Source organism: Amphibalanus amphitrite, unplaced genomic scaffold (genome assembly GCF_019059575.1).
Source record: "Amphibalanus amphitrite isolate SeventyFive unplaced genomic scaffold, NRLGWU_Aamphi_draft 001761F_arrow, whole genome shotgun sequence".
Taxonomy (NCBI): domain Eukaryota; kingdom Metazoa; phylum Arthropoda; class Thecostraca; order Balanomorpha; family Balanidae; genus Amphibalanus; species Amphibalanus amphitrite.
This window is the reverse complement of record NW_024883254.1, coordinates 1-18,383: the sequence shown is the minus strand read 5'-3', so window position 1 is coordinate 18,383 and position 18,383 is coordinate 1. Positions and strand designations below refer to the sequence as shown.

General features: G+C 53.6%; 1 protein-coding gene across 1 annotated transcript; it reads left to right on the top strand.

Moving 5' to 3' along the window:
* Window positions 1–76: 76 nt before the first annotated feature.
* Window positions 77–16,709, top strand: LOC122375030 (protein SMG9-like; the record flags this gene model as incomplete). The annotated part of the gene is made up of 7 exons (XM_043354173.1): window positions 77–140; window positions 768–976; window positions 1,167–1,392; window positions 1,756–1,935; window positions 2,472–2,585; window positions 11,396–11,546; window positions 16,544–16,709. Coding segments are annotated over exons 2-7 (988 nt in total), but the record flags the coding sequence as incomplete, so codon positions are not given.
* Between the last annotated feature and the right edge of the window lie 1,674 nt (window positions 16,710–18,383).

Below are 18,383 nucleotides of genomic sequence, written 5' to 3'. Positions count from 1 at the left end.
ATGCCTCGTGGCTTGCAGCTCATTTTGCTATTTTGACTTGCCTGCAGACTGCGGTTTAAATAATTCCTTTGTGGTTTCAGCTGTGTTCCTTGCACATCATTTCCTCAAAGTGCTCTGGGCCCATACAACAGTTCAGAATGGTACTTGCCATCGCCAGGCGCCTGCATGGCACCACCCTGCTCAAAATTTGGGACACAGGTGAAAACGGTGCTGGAGGGCATATATTTGTTCACATGATTTTTAAGAAGCTCTCCCCCTCTCATTGCTTTCTACACTGTGGTTGTCACATGGTTTGTGTGAGTGAATTTCAAGAGCCTTGCTCAAATTGCCCCAGGCAACAATTTGATTTCAACAAAGTTTTCACCGTTGTCCAAAATTTGTGCCTTTTCACAGTGAGAGCCGCTCAATCCTTAGTCTGCACCAAACCTGGCATCAGCTGACTATTCTCTTGAACTCTTCATTTAAAAGATCTCATCATAATTACCATGTTTTGCAGTGTATGCACCAGGCAATGACTGTTTTGCTGAGTCAGGGAGTGTTTCAATTTGTTTTGGGACTAGTTAGGCAACTCTGATGGATGGGAAGAGTACCTTGGTAACATCACAAGTTAGGTATTCTAATATTGAATATAAGTTTGATAATTTTTTTGCCATAGTACTACCCCACAAAATCCTTGCATTACACCGGGCCCCTGGGTAAATTGTCACGGACTGATTGATCTCACACTGGCTGATATGCTCTCTTTAGAATTGCAATAATTCTTCCAGGCTGCCACTTGAACATCAACAGACAGGGATTGCTGCTGCCCACAGCTCAGCAAACAAGATGGACAGTCCACGTCCTGTGCTCCTTACCAAGGCGTCCGAGGCAGCTGCCGAGCTGGGCCGACCCAGCTCCACTGAGCGGGCTGTCACTGTGATGCGGAAGGACGACACAGTGCTGCTGCCCAGTGTCGAGGGTGGTGCATCAGACACAGGTGAGAGTCAGGTGGATGGAATGGTAGGAGACCTTGTGGGCCACCGGCACCATCATATCTCCCACACACACACTCAAGTCTTCAACATTGTTAGTGCGTCCATGAGAAAAATAATCGAAGATTCCAAGAGATTGCTTGTGGTTTTATGCTGCCGTGTTGTCTGAGTCTGACCGTTGGTTATTGTCTCCAGGCGGGCGTCGGCCGGCGGCCAGTCTGAGCGTGCCGCCGCCGCCTCCGCAGCCCATGTCGCGGCCTTGTCCGCTGCTCAGTGAGAGCCTGCAGGTGTCGGACACGGGCGTGGCCTGGCTCGGCGAGGGCACAGAGTTCCTGGTGGTGGGCGCTGTTGGGCGGCAGGGCGTCGGAAAGTCCACCGTCATGTCCATGCTGGCCGGACAGGCGCCGTTCTGTCCCATCAAGTGAGTCGGCCCAAAGCTCACTAATTAACGTGTTTTAAACCTTATTCACCGCTGCATTATAAACTGTAGCAATTTGATAAAGCTCAAAGGTTATGAGGTGGTGGGGAGAGCACTTCAAATTTCTGTCGGATGTTAGAGATCCAAGGTTACGCCATGGATGAAGTATTCCTAATCCATAGGAATACCTAATCCATGGTTACGCCTCGTTCTCTGCTTAGCATAACATTTACGTCCATCAAAACTATACGATCTCCAACATGAATGTAGCCCATAGATTGCATAATAGAGAGGTTTAGCCTAGCATATTCAAAAATTGATAAATGTCCATTGAGATAACAATTTCCGTTCCGCTCCTCCGTCCAGGAAGTACATGTTTCCTCCGGAGACGGTGCAGCAGGTGCTGAGCAGTGAACACCGCACCAACGGTATCGAGATGATGGTGACCGGTCAGCGGGCGGTGCTGCTGGACACCCAGCCGCTCCTGTCGCCCTCCATCGTCGATCTGCTGGCCCAGGGCGACCGCAAACTGCCCGGAGACGGCGGGTCAGTCGGGCTGCTCGGCCGGGGGAGGTGGGGGCGCAGGAGTCGGTTCAGGGGTACGGAAAGGCGGTCTAGGGACCAAGGCTAGTCGGTTGATGAGACACGGAGCCAGTGAGCATGGCGGGTAGTGGCCACCAGCCGGCTAGTAGGTCACCAGTTAGCCAGGGGCGTGGTAGTTCAATCGGGGACGAAGGGGCACGGTGGTCAATCATGGTGAACCAGGAAATACGGGGCTCAGTCCAGAGGGCACCACTGCTCACTCTGTGTCAATCCGCTTCTTCGTTCATATTAACTATAAGTTATCTAACTACAATATGATAAGGGACTGTGATGATTAATGACATTGACTTAATGTTAGTGGAGAATGATTGTAACTGGGCACAGATGGGAACTGTTTCCGTCCGGTCTGGCTGGGAACTTGGGGCTGGGAATAGACCGACTGTGACTGGAGACCGGGACTGACTGTGGGACTATGGCCGGACGTTGCTGCTGTAATGATAGACTGGAACTGACGGTGAGCGATTTGTGATCGCCGACAGCTCGCTGGAGACCCAGATGGAGCTACTGGCTCTGCAGCAGCTGGCCTTCCTCTACTCCATCTGTCACGTGGTGCTGGTGGTGCAGGACTGGTGTGTCGACTCGGACCTCGTCAGGTATGTGACCTTCCCCCCCCCCAGCCGGTGTCTGTCAGCCGCGTCTGGTCCTACGGTTACGGCCCGGTTCGGCGGATTCAGGACGGCCGGGTGTCCCCCACGCCATCGAACAGGCCCCGATTAACGTCTGTTTGTGTTGGAGTGTGAACGGTGGTGTGTTCATACCGCGACTCGTCCCTGGCTCCCAGGGTATCGGTTACCGTCCCAGCGCCCTCCCTTCCTCCCACCCGTTGGGAGGCGTCTCGCCGGTGGATCACGGCTCCGGTCTGGTGGCTAGTTTAGCTAGCTTACACACACAATACTGTGCTGGAGCGTGAGTGATATTCTTGACAATTCTGAATGCTCGGCGGTACATACATAAGTGAAATTAAAGTAGAAGACCTGAAAATTGACTTTCCCCACAAAGCGCTTTAGTCTATTGGAGCTTTCGATATGTATTTACATATCTTTGGCAGCAGTCGTATCGTAAAAACTTCGGTCGCATCAAAATCGGTAGCGCATGAAAATCACTGGTGGCGCAGTAACTAGTGCATAGTGATATACCACTGCCGTTGGTAACCCACCGGTGCCAAAAGTCGCCGCAGATATGTGTGAAGAAACTATAACAAACATGCTACCATGTAAAACTCAATACCAAATCCGCTCGTAATACGCATTTACTTGCTCACATATCTCCAGTAAGTGACACACCGTTACTAGCATTACTCTACTGCCGTAAGTGGCCGTCTGACTCACTCACATGACGTCTGAAAATGCCGGAACATCCCGCACAGGACACTGCCCCGTTAATGGGTCAGATGGGACCGCATCCGACATGCCGGAAGAAATATACATAATCTCCTCGGTAGCTGCCGACGTCCGAGGGTCCCGGTACGCCTCATTTCCCGTAATCCATTACACTCGGGTTACACGGCGCATTTGCCAGATTCGATCTCAAGTCGTTTCCTGATGTGCAATGTAGAACGTTACCACGCATCATGTCTCGTTTGAGTCGCTTATTTATGGCACGGGGCGATTGAAATGGCTTATAGTTTCATTTTGGCATACAGGGTTATATCATGGATTCTATTGACGATAATGTATATTTTCGACGCATCAGCTCTTTTTTACCCCCGTCACAACCGCTGTCTCAATGAAGAAGTCCCACCCACGAAACAACGCAAAGTTCTCCATCAAATAAGCTCGAAACGATCCCTGTGTGGTAAGAATAGTCTAGAGTGAACTGGCCACACCGCTGTATGTACGTACATACCTAGATCGGTCGGTGACGTCACATCTCACCTCTAGCCGAGCGGTCGGGCTATCCGACGCCGGCTGTTTGACAAACGGGCACGCTGTGTCTGTCAATGTCATAGTTCTGTTTGCGTAATTCCCCGCCGGAATGGGTGAATTTTGCCCTTGCTGTTTACGCATTACGTGCATGATCCATCATGTGCGCTGGGATCTTGAATCCAACAAACAAACAAACAAACCCTGTCGGAAATGCGTTTTTGACACCGGTCTAGCCAAACGCATTGTCCGTCACCTAGCCGTACGGTGGCGAACGCACTGTGCTGTGCGGCTCAGCCTACCTGCCAGGAATACATGTAGTGCGGCTCAGCCTATCTGCCAGGTCTGTGCTGTGCGGCTCAGCCTACCTGCCAGGAATGTGTAGTGCGGTTCAGTCTACCTGCCAGGAATGTGTAGTGCGGCTCAGCCTACCTGCCAGGAATGTGTAGTGCGGCTCAGTCTACCTGCCAGGAATGTGTAGTGCGGCTCAGCCTACCTGCCAGGAATGTGTAGTGCGGCTCAGTCTACCTGCCAGGGCTGTACTGTGCGGCTCAACCTATGCACTGTGCTGTGCCGCTCAGCCTACCTGCCAGGCCTCTGCTGTATGTACAGGTGAGCCTACTTGCCAGGCCTGTGCTGTGCGGCTCAGCCTACCTGCCAGGAATGTGTAGTGCGGCTCAGTCTACCTGCCAGGAATGTGTAGTGCGGCTCAGCCTACCTGCCAGGCCTGTGCTGTGCGGCTCAGCCTACCTGCCAGGAATGTGCCGTGCGGCTCAGCCTACCTGCCAGGAATACATGTAGCGCGGCTCAGCCTACCTGCCAGTCCTCTGCTGTATGTACAGGTGAGCCAACTTGCCAGGCTTGTGCCGTGCGGCTCAGTTTACCTGCCAGACCTGTGCTGTGCGGGTGAGCCTACTTGTCAGACCTGTGCTGTGCGGATGGGCCTACTTGCCAGCCTGCTGCCGGTGGGCGGTCCGCGCCTGCCGTGCTGTGACGTCCCAGACAGCGTTGTCACCGTTCGTTTTATTGAGTGGGGGCATGGCGGTACGGGATTGAGACTTGAACTAAACCTTGTTTTATATATAAAAAAGTATTGTTAGCGATTTCATAGGTGTTTCTCACATTCAGCTTCATTCGCCTGAAATGCATAGTGACGTAAACCGGTGGGATGTGGGGTCTGTTCCATTTTCAGTTTTTGTTTTGTGGGTAAGTCTAAATGTTCGCTCAGGGCTTACCGATGTTTAGGCTGCCGTTAGTGTCTACACGCCCGTTTTTTCTGAGCAAGAGCATCGCAAACAATTCCTGAATATCGGCTGTAAAATATTACCTCGATAGGTAAACGAATAAATAACTCGACATAGCTGCGAACTCACATCGATTTCCTGACATTATGTTTGGGTGAGGAGGTGGGGCATCGAGCCGTGGTCACTTAGTGTTTGACCTGGACGAAGGCACGCTATCTACTAAAGAGGAGCCGACTTCAATGCCAATGTTACAACGACCGTGCTCAAACATGCCACCTTTCAGCGTTTCCCTTCCTTCTAGCCATGTTTGTCATGGCCTTTTTGATACAAAGCCAGTACACACGATTGTCAAGGTGCTTCACCACTTTGCCCTTTGGCGGCATCTAGTTCCAATGTTGATTGTTGACGCAGCCGAACAGAAAGTTCTCACTCGGGGGACGGTGGTCATTGGAGTGTTCCTGGTCATTCGTGACGCTGAGCTGAAGGGAACAGGACTGACATTTGGTGCAAGGCAATATTGAAGAGTTGCGGCACTAGTTGTGCCGTTGGTAAGTAGTTGTAAGGTAGGAACACAAAATGACGGCTGCTCCTCACGATCAAAATATCATTCGCGCTTTTTGAAGGACGGCTTCACTTCAAAGCACTGTGTCTTTGGTAGTCGTTTACCAAAACATTCTTCCAAGTAAATTATTGTGACAAATAATGAATTATGAAATGGAGTTTACTGCACATTCCACCAGTAGCGGCGGAACACCTTCAATTAAGGGGGGGGGGGGTGCACTGCTTATAGGAAAGGATGCTTATAGAACGTCAATGGAATAAGGGTAGCTTGATAAGCCGCCCAAAGGTCAGTGCTTATTATGAACGTGCCTGAGTTCAGAAGTCTAGCCGGCCAGGCAGTAGCGAGGAACACCCTCAATTAAGGGGGGGGGGGGGGGGCACTGCCGACTTTTGATCCCATTCTTTCCATGCAACGCCCATAGGGCTAATGTTAAAAGCCAAAATCAAAGGGGGGCACGGTACCCCGGTGCCCTCCCCGTTCCGCCGCCTATGCATTTCACATTTCTACATAGAACTCCTGTTTTATTGACCGTGCAGGATCCTGAAACCCGTCGCTGTTCCAGATTTTCACTCCTGACATCAGCCGCCGGGGACTGGACGTCAGAATGCTCTCTAAGGTGCACGTCGCTGGCAGGACAGCCGCCGATGCGACACTAGCCTCGAGTGGCGGCTGGCCTGAAGGTCATCCAGAGGGGCCGCCAAACCAGAAGTGCGCCGGGTCGGCGGTGAGCGCGCAGTCCGTTCCGGAGCGTCTCCTGCTCGGCCTGCTGAGGCTGCTGGCGCTGACCGGAGACGCCGGCTGGTGGAGCCAGCTGCACGCCGCGCTCGTCCACGCTCTGTACACGGCCGGCGCGGCTATTGTGACCGTCCAGATGGCCCGCGCTGCCGCCATGTACCTCAAGTATACCACTGTGGTGCTCGCCCTGTCTGTCACCAGCTGTGGCGGCCTGATGCACGTGCTGATGTGGTTGCCGCTGGCTTGCTGTTTCGTTGTCGGGCGACGCAGAAGTCATCAGGTATTCACCATCATTGGAAGTCTTATGTGTCGCTTCGTTGAGCTGCCTGGATATCAAGAACCGGCCAAGACGCTACGCCGAACCTGCGCTTGTTTGCTGATGTTTTCCACAATACTGCTTTTTGTCTGCGTAATCCTTCCCTTCATGTTTGTTAATCAGTCCGATCATTTGTCCTTGGTTTCCGGAACACACGTGCTCAAGTTTTTTGTTAATTTACTGAGTGGGCTGTTCTTTACCAGTGCTCACCTGATACCGGTGAAGTTTATGTTGGCCGTACTCCAGCTGTTGGTTGGTTACCGCACCATCTCTGGAGAGCTGCTGGCGGCAGTGGAAGGCAGACGAACCATCAACGTCGCCACTCTTCGAAGCCTCAGGTCGCTGCACGACCAACTCTCGGCTACATTCGAGTCCCTGATCGCTGCTATGTCCATGGAACTAGTGACCATCACCGTCTACGGCATTTTCTCTATGATTAGCGTAATGCTATCCTCCATTCCAGCCGTCCAGTCAGGCGCTAACTACGTCTTGATTTCCATGGCCGTGGTCTACCTCATTAGCGTGTTCGTGACGCTGGTGCTGCCGTCTGAGGTCGTCCAGTGGGTCCTCGACACTGTCGGAAAGACCCGAAACCTGCTGCTGAAGCCGCAGCTGCAGCTGCCGGCCCTGCAGCCCGAGCTGGGGCTGTTCCGGGAGACGATCGGCCGCGACCTGGACACGCTCGGTGACCTGGGCCTGTTCCGACTGCAGAGGTCCACCGTGCTCTCCATCCTGGCCACCATCCTGACGTATATCATCGTCATGCTCCAGTTCCACATCTCGGAGGCTGGATCGTGCCCTGAAAATAAAACGACGGAAGCCTAAATAGTAGCTGCAGACCGTTCAGTAAATGCTCTGAAACAGGTTCTTGCTGATACTGTTTCTGAATAACTGCGCAGCTGTTTAGAATGGATTCGAAGCGCTTGATGCATGAGCATCGCGCTTTATGAATAAAGCTTTCCTGATTTGACTGTCCATGACAGACATTCATGTTGATAATGTTATCATTGTCCGTATACATGTCGCACCTATGCTTTTCAGTGTTACCCAGCTGATTTAACCCTCGCCGGACCTATTGGTTTTCTACATACGCGCCGGCCGAGGGGGGGGGGCGGGTACGACCCCCCCCCCCTCGCCGTTTCGCCCCTGGTGGAGCTAGCGCGTCGCGGAAAAAACGAGCGTGTGCGCCGTTACGAGACGCAGATACTGGTACCCGATTTTAAGGTCCTAGCTCAACTGGTGACCTCTGAGGTCAGGTCAAGTGCCCCAGGGTATGGTTCAGTTTTTGGTGAATAGCTTCGCAAAAAACGGCCGCAGAGCCGCGATTTTGGCAGCATCGTGTTCGCCTCGCTCAGGCGCGTCGAATGATATACTTTTTGTTTGGGTCAGGTCAACTTGGGGTGTTGACCTCAGGTCAAGGTCAGGTCAGCACCCCCAGCTGTCACGAAGCTGGTCGAAAGAGGTCATGTCGAATCTCATTCGATTCGGCAGGTCTTCCTGAGTCCATTGGTGGCTTTCTCGACTCGCTAGCTCAATTTGATCGGGAGTTATTGACGAAAAACTAATATGACCTTGATGACGTCATAAATGACGTCACGGAAGGTCAACATTGCAAAAGTGACGCATCTAACCTTGCAAGGAGTGCATCAAATCACGATTCTGTGTGCTTGAGGTAGTTGGAGATCGTTCCCGGCGCCAGAATAGCAGTTTTCATTTTTCCCCATTGACTTATAGGTAATGGTGAGGTCACGAAAATGACCTGACCTCATATGACCTTTAGGAAAAATCCGAGATATACAAGTTGTTAGACTCATAATGGATACTAGATCCTGCAAGTTTCATTTCCCTGTGACATCTCCTCTGGCAGTGAGGGCGTTGCGAAGTTGCGACATCTGGAGACCGTGCAGAGGTTCACTTATGACGTCATAGGTCAGTGACCTGACCTGACTCAAAAATGCGGTTGGTGTCAAAAGATGCGGCTTGGATAAAAGGTCAGGTATGCCAAGTTTCAGCTCTCTATCGCCAGCGTGTTCGGAGCTATCGCGAAAAAACCCTATGGGGGGGGGGGGCGGCACCCGCCCCCCCCTCGGCCGGCGAGGTTTAACTAGGCACCTTGGGGTTTTAACAGCTAAGAGAATGCAGGAACACATTCATATGAGGCACTACACGTCTGCACTTATCTATCTATAGGCAAATGTGCTGACACCTGCACGAGCCCTGAAAGTTACCTTTTTATAACGTCACTTAGTAGTGATCTCAGAAACCACTTTAAACGCAGACCCGATACCATTCAATGGTGTCGTGCACTTAGATACCTACTATAAAGTCACAAATAAACTAAAGGAAAAAACTGTCTCCGGTCAAGGCTAGCTGCAAATGACTGTGACATCCGTTTACGAATTCGGTTGGTTAATGTGTAAATGTGATCCCCATTACCACTCTGCCGCCACCTGGCCACTGATTAGACATAAGACGTGGAGTATCGTTGTACGCTATACCTACATACTACATAGGCAACTTAGTACCCTGTGATGCTGGTCTTACGAGTCCTCGTAATATGCTGGTCCTCGTAATATGACTACACCTACCGCGTCCTTTTCTCTGTTACTGTAATGTAGGCACTGAATAAATATGAATTCTATCTGACGTTTGCTGCATGCATACCTAAACGTGAACAGGCGGGGTAGAACGAAATGAGGGAACGGGAAGAACGAAATGAGGGTAGAGTAAAATGGAATGACAGCCTGATGAAGGGCGCGTAAATGGAGCGAGGCATACCAGGTGTTGAATTGTGCGAAATGTGCTTGGATTGTGGCGAAGCCTAGAAAACCGGCAATGACCCAGTATACGAAACGGATTGGAGCACGAGAAGCGCGGCAGTAATGGTAGTACTTTGCGGCTAGGCGGAATTGGAAACGCCGGAGCCGAAAACCGCCAGCGCTTGGTAGGTGGGTCGCCTGTAGTTAATTAATTATCAGGTCATCAGCACCTGGCTCATTACCGTGCCGCCCCTCCCCCCAATGCGGCAGAGACAATTTTAACAGCTCTCTATGATGATGCAACGCCGTCGGCGGACTGTGGCCCTGGTGGGTGCCGTAGTGGCGGACACCCAGTCTGTCGTCATGGAGGAGGCGACGGTTCTTTGGGCCACTCGGACACCCATGGCGCACGTGCACGGAGCTCGGGTGGCCTGGTCACAGCGCCTCCTCTGCGGCTGCAGCCGTGTCAATAAGCAGGGAGCTGCTGCAGCTGCCTGACGTGACCGATCTCCGAGCTCCTCCCCTCCCAGAACCCCCTCAGACCCCCCCAGACTGACCCCTCCCCTCAGCTCGTCGAGCTGCGGGAGGGGTCGGTGGGCGGGCGGCGGGGCGGGCTGCGCCGTCGGCCGCTGTCAGGGCTCGCGGTGACGGTCGGACGGTCACACCGGGGCTCCGTCTCCACCCGTCATGGGTCTCCGTCGCGCCGGCGGACACCGGATACCGACTCACTCAGCCTCGCTGTTTATTTGTGTGTGTCCTACGAGGATGATGGCGAAAACGAGCGGCGCAGATCGGAGCGCGCCGACAGGGCCTGCGTGCGACTCCGTGTGTAAATAATCCGCTCATGTCATAAATCCAGTGCTGGATGACGTATTATCCACATAGTTTTGGTGTTTATTTATATTTGTTGCTATGGTACTGATAGCAATTATAATTGGAGGATAATATTAACAATTAGGTATGTCGAGTGCATTCGTTGGATCATGGCACATCAAGGCGATGGAGTGCGTTCTCACACCTCTTGTAAATATACAGGGGGTAAATATAATGTGTATAGCTCCTAAGCCACATAGCGAGCTTAAATTTGCGTTCGAATGGTCATCATCTTTTTTCTTTAAAAATGCACCAATCAACTGTTTGAGTCAGGCCTTATGTCAAGTCGGCAGAGTACAGTGTCCGTAGGTCTTCGAAGGTCGCTTTTCTCCGATATTGATATTTTGATATCGACTCATAGCTCGGGAACTGATGGAGGTACGACATCGAGGAAAGAAGCCTTCGATCCCTAGCTCTTACGAAGCTCTTACGAAGCCTATCCGTAGTTTGCCGTTCATCTATCATGTCATCGCGTTCACTGTTAGAGCTCCACCAAGCGATAGCCGGTCGTCAAGTCTGACCTTTCGTGGCTAGTCAACAACAGCGTCAGGCGCTTAGGCGGCGCCCACCCCATGTTTTTAACATGTCATTCAAGTTCAATCCATTTAAGTGGCACGTGAGGTCATGAGCTCTGTATACTTTGACGCCGGATGAGACTGATGGTCAGTGGTCGGTCAGGCGCTGACTGTAACGTGATAGCTTCAGGGACTGATGACTTACCTTCAAACGGCACGTTCATGATATTTACTGTCTATTGCGGTTCTTCTGATCTCAAGTGCTAACTGTTTAGATCATTGCCTAAGCAGTTTGTCTGTTTATCGTCTGTCTGTCCGTCAGTTGAACGCCCCCTTTCCTCCTCAGGCTGCCGTAGAGACCGTATTTTCAATGTTCATCTCGCTCCTCAGGCTGCTGTGTTTGTATGTCCGCTTGTCTGCCTGTCTGCCTGTGGCTGTACTAGTCGTATGTATCAGTCGTCCCACTCTCAGGCTGTTGTGTCTGCCTCTCTACCATTGTCTCCATCAGTCAGACGTCCCGTCCGTCTTCCCCCTCAGGCTGCTGCAGACGGCCGAGATGCTGAAGCCGTCGTCGACCTCTGCTCCGTCCGGAGACGACTCCTCCACCGACCACTACCCGCGGCTCGTCTTTGTCCATAACCGCAGCACGCTGGCCCACTTCCAGCCAGACAACATCAGACAACTGCAGGTAAAGTGCCGGATGACAGACAACTGCACTTACGTACCGGACAGAATCCGACAGTTACAGGTATTTGTATTTGTATTTGCCATCGTAGAGCGGTCCACTCAAAGTGTGGCTATTAAGCTCCGAGTCAAACATGGTCGCTGTCATGGATAAAAAAAACACACACACACACACACACACACGCACACATACACGGTACACAGGGCTACCCCTGTGCTGTGGCGGCGACGGCTGTCGGAACGGTCACGTTCGGTGGAGATCCAGCAGGCGTCTCTTCACGGTACGTGAAAAACGCTGCTGGCTAAGCGGTGTCAGGTCACTCGACAGCCGGTTGTAGAGGGCAGGTGCCCTCGAGCAAAAGCGTCTCTTGCCGGTCTCGGTGTTGGACCTCGGCACGTAGAGTTGTCCGTCCTGCCTCGTGCGCCGGGACCGCCGGTCACCGTTGCACACGAATGCAGCCGCCAGTGACTCGGGCTCGCCACCAGCAATCACCTTGTGCGCCAGACACAGTGTACGGTGGTCGGCCATGTGCTGAGCGGGCAGCCAGCCAAGTTTCCCGCGCAGGTCACTAACATGATCAAATTTTCTCTTTCCAAAAATGACTCGTGCAGCAAAGTTCAGTACCTTTTGAATTCTGTCAATGTTTTTCTTAGTGCCGTTGCCGTAGACGGAAAGGCAGTATGTGACCTGCGAGAGAACCAAGGCGGCTACTAGTGTCTTGATGACACCGACAGGCAGGACGTGACGGACATGTGACAGCGCGACAAGAGTACCGCTGCATCGCCTGCCGACGACACCCACGTGACTGTCCCATGATAATTTCTGGTCGAAAATAACGCCAAGATTTTTTACCTCGCGGCAAGGTACGAGGTCAGTGTTGCGGAAGGCAATTTTGAAGTCTGGAAGGCCGCGCAAATTTTGACCTGTTCCGAGAGTGATGAGCTGTGTTTTGTTTGCGTTTACTTTAAGGGCGTTTGCGCAGAACCACTGATCCAAAGCAGTCAATGAATTTTCCATGCTATGAATAACAGCCGAAAGTTCGTTCTTTTTGCCAGAGACAATCACCTGGGTGTCGTCAGCGTACTGCACGACACTTGCACCCGCAGCGAACAGTGACATGTCATTTGCAAACACGGTAAACAAGAGGGGGCCCAGGGCAGACCCCTGGAAAACCCCCATCGAGTTCGGCATCGGCGGGGAGACGCTGGCAGCTCCAGTGTGGTCTCTGAGTGACACACTCTGGGTATGGCCGGTCAGGTAAGCTTTAAACCACTGAACATCCACACCGTGCAGCTCGAGTTTCCGAAGTAAAATGTCATGGTCGATAATATCAAAACACTTGCTCAGGTCAATAAGACATAAGAGGGTGATCTCCCCGCCGTCGGCAGCTGTGAGGATTTGGTCGGTTACGGTAGCCAGCGCGGTTTCCGTCGAATGGCGCGGACGGAAACCGTGCTGGCTGGGGGATAGGAGGTGGTTGGAGGATAGGTAATGGTAAAGCTGCCGCTGGACAACGCGCTCTACTAGTTTGGCGATGGTGGGGATGATGGAAATAGGACGGAAGTTGGAAGGATCGGATGGGTCGCCGGTCTTGAAGATGGGGTGAATGAGCGAATGTTTCCAGGTTGGAGGGTAGTCGGATTGGGTGAGACATGCGTTAATGATATGTAGGATGACATAGCCGACGGCGGGGAAGCCAGCCTTCAGAGCACGAGCACACAAACCATCAGATCCGCACGCAGGCGAGTTCCTCATGCTGTACAGCGCGATCGTCAGCGTATCGAGGTCGATGGGAGAGACTGAGAAGCCGCAGGCCCCCACACGCGGCAGGCGGCAGGGCAGGTCTGCCGCGTGCTCGGCCGCATCGGCCACCTCCGCCGCCACCCTCGGCCCGACAGACACGAAATACTCATTCAGCGCGCTCGGTGATAGCTGTGGTGAGGTGACATCTCGCTTCCGGCCAGCAACAACACTCCGAATGTTGCGCCACACGGTGTGGGGTCCCTGCTCCTTGATACGGGACTCTATGGCCAGGCGCGTGTCGCGGCGGATGGCGGACCGGACAGATCGGTTCAGATCGCGGTATTCGCTCGAGTCACGGCCGAGGGTGCGCAGAGCGCCGCGGCGGCTCGCCATCAAGTCCTTAGTGGCGGCCGTGACCGGCGGGGCAGATGGGTTGTGAACCTTGCGGCTCCGTATCGGCGCGTGCTTGTCCAGAACAGGTATGTAGAGTGATAAAAAAGCTCGCCACTTCCCATCGACCGTCTCAGATGTAAAAACGTCACTCCAGTCACAGCACTGTAAATCGAACAGAAACGCACCCGAGTCTATCCTAGCGAGTGGGCGTGACCGCGACACCACAGTGTGCGATCGTGGACGGCGCGGCACACTGAGGCTACAACTAACGATGCGATGTGGGCTAAAATCACAATGTTTATTGCGGCGCGGCGTTGCTACGTTAAGACGATTGACAATGAGAACATCTAAGAGCGATCCAGAGGTAAATGTCGGGCCAGTCACTAGTTGAGAGAGCGAGTAATCATCTAAAAACACTTCTAAACGAGCTCTGGCTGGTGCCGGAGGGGGTTTGAGGAGGTCACAGTTCAGATCCCCGCCAATAATAATGGTCACATTCGGGTGATCGAGCAGCGCCCTCTGTAGCTGGGCCTCCAGGTCCCCGAAGTCGGCGTCGAGCGCCGCAGCCGTGCAGCGCGGCGGCCGGTAGATGGAGCCGATCAGAAGGCGCCGTCCGCGGTCCAGCGTCACCGTCGACCAGACGGCCTCCAGTCGGCTGTCTTGAGGACGCGGCGTCGCCGGCCGGTACGCAGCCGTCGACAGGCCGTCTCTCGTGGCGATGGCCACACCTCCGTAGCCGCGTCCGCCCGGCCTGTCAACGCGCTGCACGGAATAGCCGGGCAGCACTAGCAGTCGGTCGGGGACGGAGGGCTTCAGCCACGTCTCCGCCAGAATCAAAATGTCAAATTTACTGTGATGGAGCTCTTCTGTTAGTTCAGGCAGTTTCGGCAGCAGCGACTGCACATTCAGCGCGCCAACCAGCAGGCCGCCCGCCGTTACGGTCCCGGCGCGCCGGCCCCGGCGGCCGCGCGCTCCGCGGCGCTGCGGACGCCGCCCGCCACCGCGGGCCGGCGCGACCAGTCGCGGGTCACGGCCGAGCTCAGCCGCCGGTCGGGGCCCGGGCGGCCCGTCCGCGGCCGTCAGCGAGGTACGCCGGGGCTCGGGCGATCCGCCCACCGCCGGCCCCCGCGGCCGGGCGGCCGGGCGGCCGGTCGGCGGGCCGCCGGCGGCAGGCCGGGCACGAGCGGGGTCGGCCCGGGGCCGCACGGCGTCACGACCGCGGTCAGGCGTCGGTGAAGGTGTCGGTGAAGGTGTCACCACAGCATCACGTCGGCTCCGAGGACAGGCCGGTCTCCGGTGAGCGACGCCGCGTCGCAGTTGCTGGTCTTGGTCTCGGTGCTTGGCTGGTTCCGTCACCGGCACGGGGGCCGGGCAGGCCGCCGTTACCAGAACACGGACGACGGCGAGTAGTACTAACAGGCGGGTGAGGTCCCGATGCATGACCACGTCACCTCAGTGTCACTAGAGAGCTCAAGGCACGGCCACAACTCACTCCAATCGCTCTCACACTCGCTCTCACGCAGGACAGGCACAGAGCGGCTAGAAGGGTCGGGAGCGAGCAGCGCTCGCGACCGCACGCAGCGGCGCGCTCAGCTGAACTGGTAACAGCTGAACTGGTAAAGGTAACGTACCGGACGGTGTCAGACAACTGCAGGTGAAGTACCGCACAACGTCAAACAACTGCAGATACCGACCGGACAGACAACTGCAGGTAACGTACCGGACGGTGTCAGAAAACTGCAGGTGAAGTAGCGGGCAACGTCAAACAACTGCAGGTAACGTACAGGATAACAGACAACTGCAGGTAACGTACCGGATGGTGTCAGACAACTGCAGATGAAGTACCGGACAACGTCAAACAACTGCAGGTAACGTACCGGATTGTGTCAGACAAGTGCAGGTAAAGTACCGGACAACATAAGACAATGTCAGGTAGCGCAGCGGACAGCCTCAGACAAGTGCATGTGCCTTCGCACCGTCAAACACCACTTTTCTGGATCCTTCATGGGATGCGTAATACGGTTATACTTATTGGGCTACTTGGCCGGCGACTGCGGTGCATCTTCCATCTGCGGACCGCCGGTCTGCCGCGCCTTTAATACCATATGTCACAGGACTGACTAGCTGGATCACAGGACTAGCCGGGCAGCTGGGTGATGCAACAGAAAAACACGGACCGGCGGGCTTACTACGCCGTGTGCCTGGAAGAATATTTACCCATGTGACACGTAGCGACGGTATGGCCTCTCGGGCTCGATTCTGATTGATGTCGTCCGCGTCATTCTGGTAAGTGATGGGAGTGTCTGCTGCTGACATTGGAAAGGAATGCAAATATGGTTTGAACTATGCCGAAACATAGTTCCTTGTTGTCTTTCAGAGTGAAACCTCGTCGACATACTGGACCCCTGGCCGATGCGTGTTTGCTATACGCTGTACTACCAGAGTGTCAAGCGTTTGGTTATGCGTGTGTATTCCGGGAAGCTTGCCTATTTGCGCCACTGTATTCTGGGTGACCAGAGTGATAAGTCTGCGGTCGCATATGTGTTTTAGGAATTTTACCGGTCTCAATTCAGCCACTCTCTGTGTTTGTTCCAGGAGTTTTACCGGTCTGTATTCAGCCACTCTCTGTGTGTTTGTCAGGAGTTTTACCGGTCCGCTTTCAGCCACTCTCTGTGTTTGTCAGGAGTTTTACCGGTCGGCGTTCAGCCAATCGAATCTGTGTTTGTCAAGAGTTTTACCGGTCTGTATTCAGCCACTCTCTGTGTGTTTGTCAGGAGTTTTATCGGTCTGCTTTCAGCCACTCTCTGTGTTTGTTCCAGGAGTTTTACCGGTCTGTATTCAGCCACTCTCTCTGTGTTTTTCAGGAGTTTTACCGGTCGGCGTTCAGTCAGTCGAGTCTGTGTGTGACCAGCGACATTGGAGTGGGCAGTGGCGGCGTGCTACCCCAGGCGGGCCCGGAGACCACCGGTTCGCCCGTGAACCTGCTGCTGCTGCCAGAGTTCCTGCCTGGAGAGGAGGGCGTCGTAGCAGGTACGGGCGCCGGGCGCGGCACTGGACAGCGTCGCGGGTAGGTCAGATATCTCACAGTATGCAGATCTCAGAGGGGAGAGGTTACACAGCGTGCAGGTCAAAGGTTACAGGTCAGGGGTCACATGACCCTCAGGTCAGATGTGGTACAATAAACAGGTCGGAGGTTCACAGCACACAGGTAAGAGGTCACAGACAACGCATGTCAGACTTCGCCCTGGGCGCGGGTCAAAGTCCACTCTCAATGTATCAGGGGATAGAAAAATGGGATGCTTCAACTGCGTGATGCAGTCTCTTTTTTGCCTTCCGTTCAAAACTGCCGAAAGCAAACATTGTGCAATATGCTTTACTGTGTAGTCATTGCACAGGCTCTTCATGCTACCTGTCCAGGAGGCGAATTTCGTGGTTTCGCCAACGCTTTGGTGAATCATACCGTTGCAACGGTATGATTATGACATGACCTCGCGTGTCTCTTCGTAAACAGACCCATCATTAGGGACTCCGTGTTTGATTGCGTGTTTGCCATCACGCGACTCGCGTTTGTTCTGCGAGCGCGTGGAAGGACGCGGGTACCCGAGCGTGTGATCGTTGGGCGGTGTTTACAAACAGCTCTCATCCCCGGAGCCTGGCCTGAGGAGGAAGTGCACCGGGTAGCCATGAGCAGATGCTGGTTTCACGCACCAGTTCCTGAGTGTGGGAGCGAAGTGCGTCCGTGCCGCGGCCCGCTGTGGCACATCTCCCGCGCCGCACGGGTTGTGTTGTGGACGATATCCAGAGCTACATTGTATACGCTTAGATGAGCTCGGTCAAACTGAGTTCTGTTTTTTTTTTTGCCAGGTCATTTTAAGTTTGACTTGTGTTTTGCGCTGTTGCAAACAGGCGCAAAGTGAAGGATTGCTGTCGGGTTCAGTTTCAACCAAATTTGGAATTTTGGGTTGGAAAATTTGGGTTTTTGAAAATTTGGGTTGGAACGAGCTTGGGTCAGAGGATTTGGGCTTTGTCTGGGGAGAAGAATCAGATGGGTGTAGGTAGAATGACCGTGGCAAAGGCTTGCACCATGCTTCTTGGATGGTTTATTCCAGCCATATCTGTAACGACTTACCAATGCAAAATTTAAACTACAAACCAGATGTTCTTTTTTATGAATTTAATCACATTTCTTTTCCCTCGTTATCTTTCCATTGTGGCACTCTAATGACCTCACCTACTTACTATACTACCTACGATATTTGTGTGCACAATGAACAAAGCCTTCCGGATCGCGTCTGTTTGCATAAGCCCGTGACGGGCAAGTGGCGCCCATCATGGTTAAGTGACAATAATAAACTGCTATCAGGAAGTAACGTAGAGTGCCGACATGCAAGGGTCTTTGACAACGTCTCAGGCATTAGTGTGGTCGCCCTACCATGCCGAATACACACGATCTTCAGACTAGCTCATGTGTACATACGCTGCTCGTACCAATATTGATGGCGATCGACGTGGCTCTAGCCCTCGCATGTGTGCGGCGTTTGCCGGCGTCTAATGTGTAGGGGGGGGGGGGGGTCGGTTATACCCCTCTACCGTTCGGCCCCTGATTGAGCTAGAGCCTCGTGGAAAAAACGAGCGTGTTTTCCGTGACGAGAGGAAGCCGATGATACCCAATTTTAAGGTCCTAGGTCATTGGTTGACCTTCCA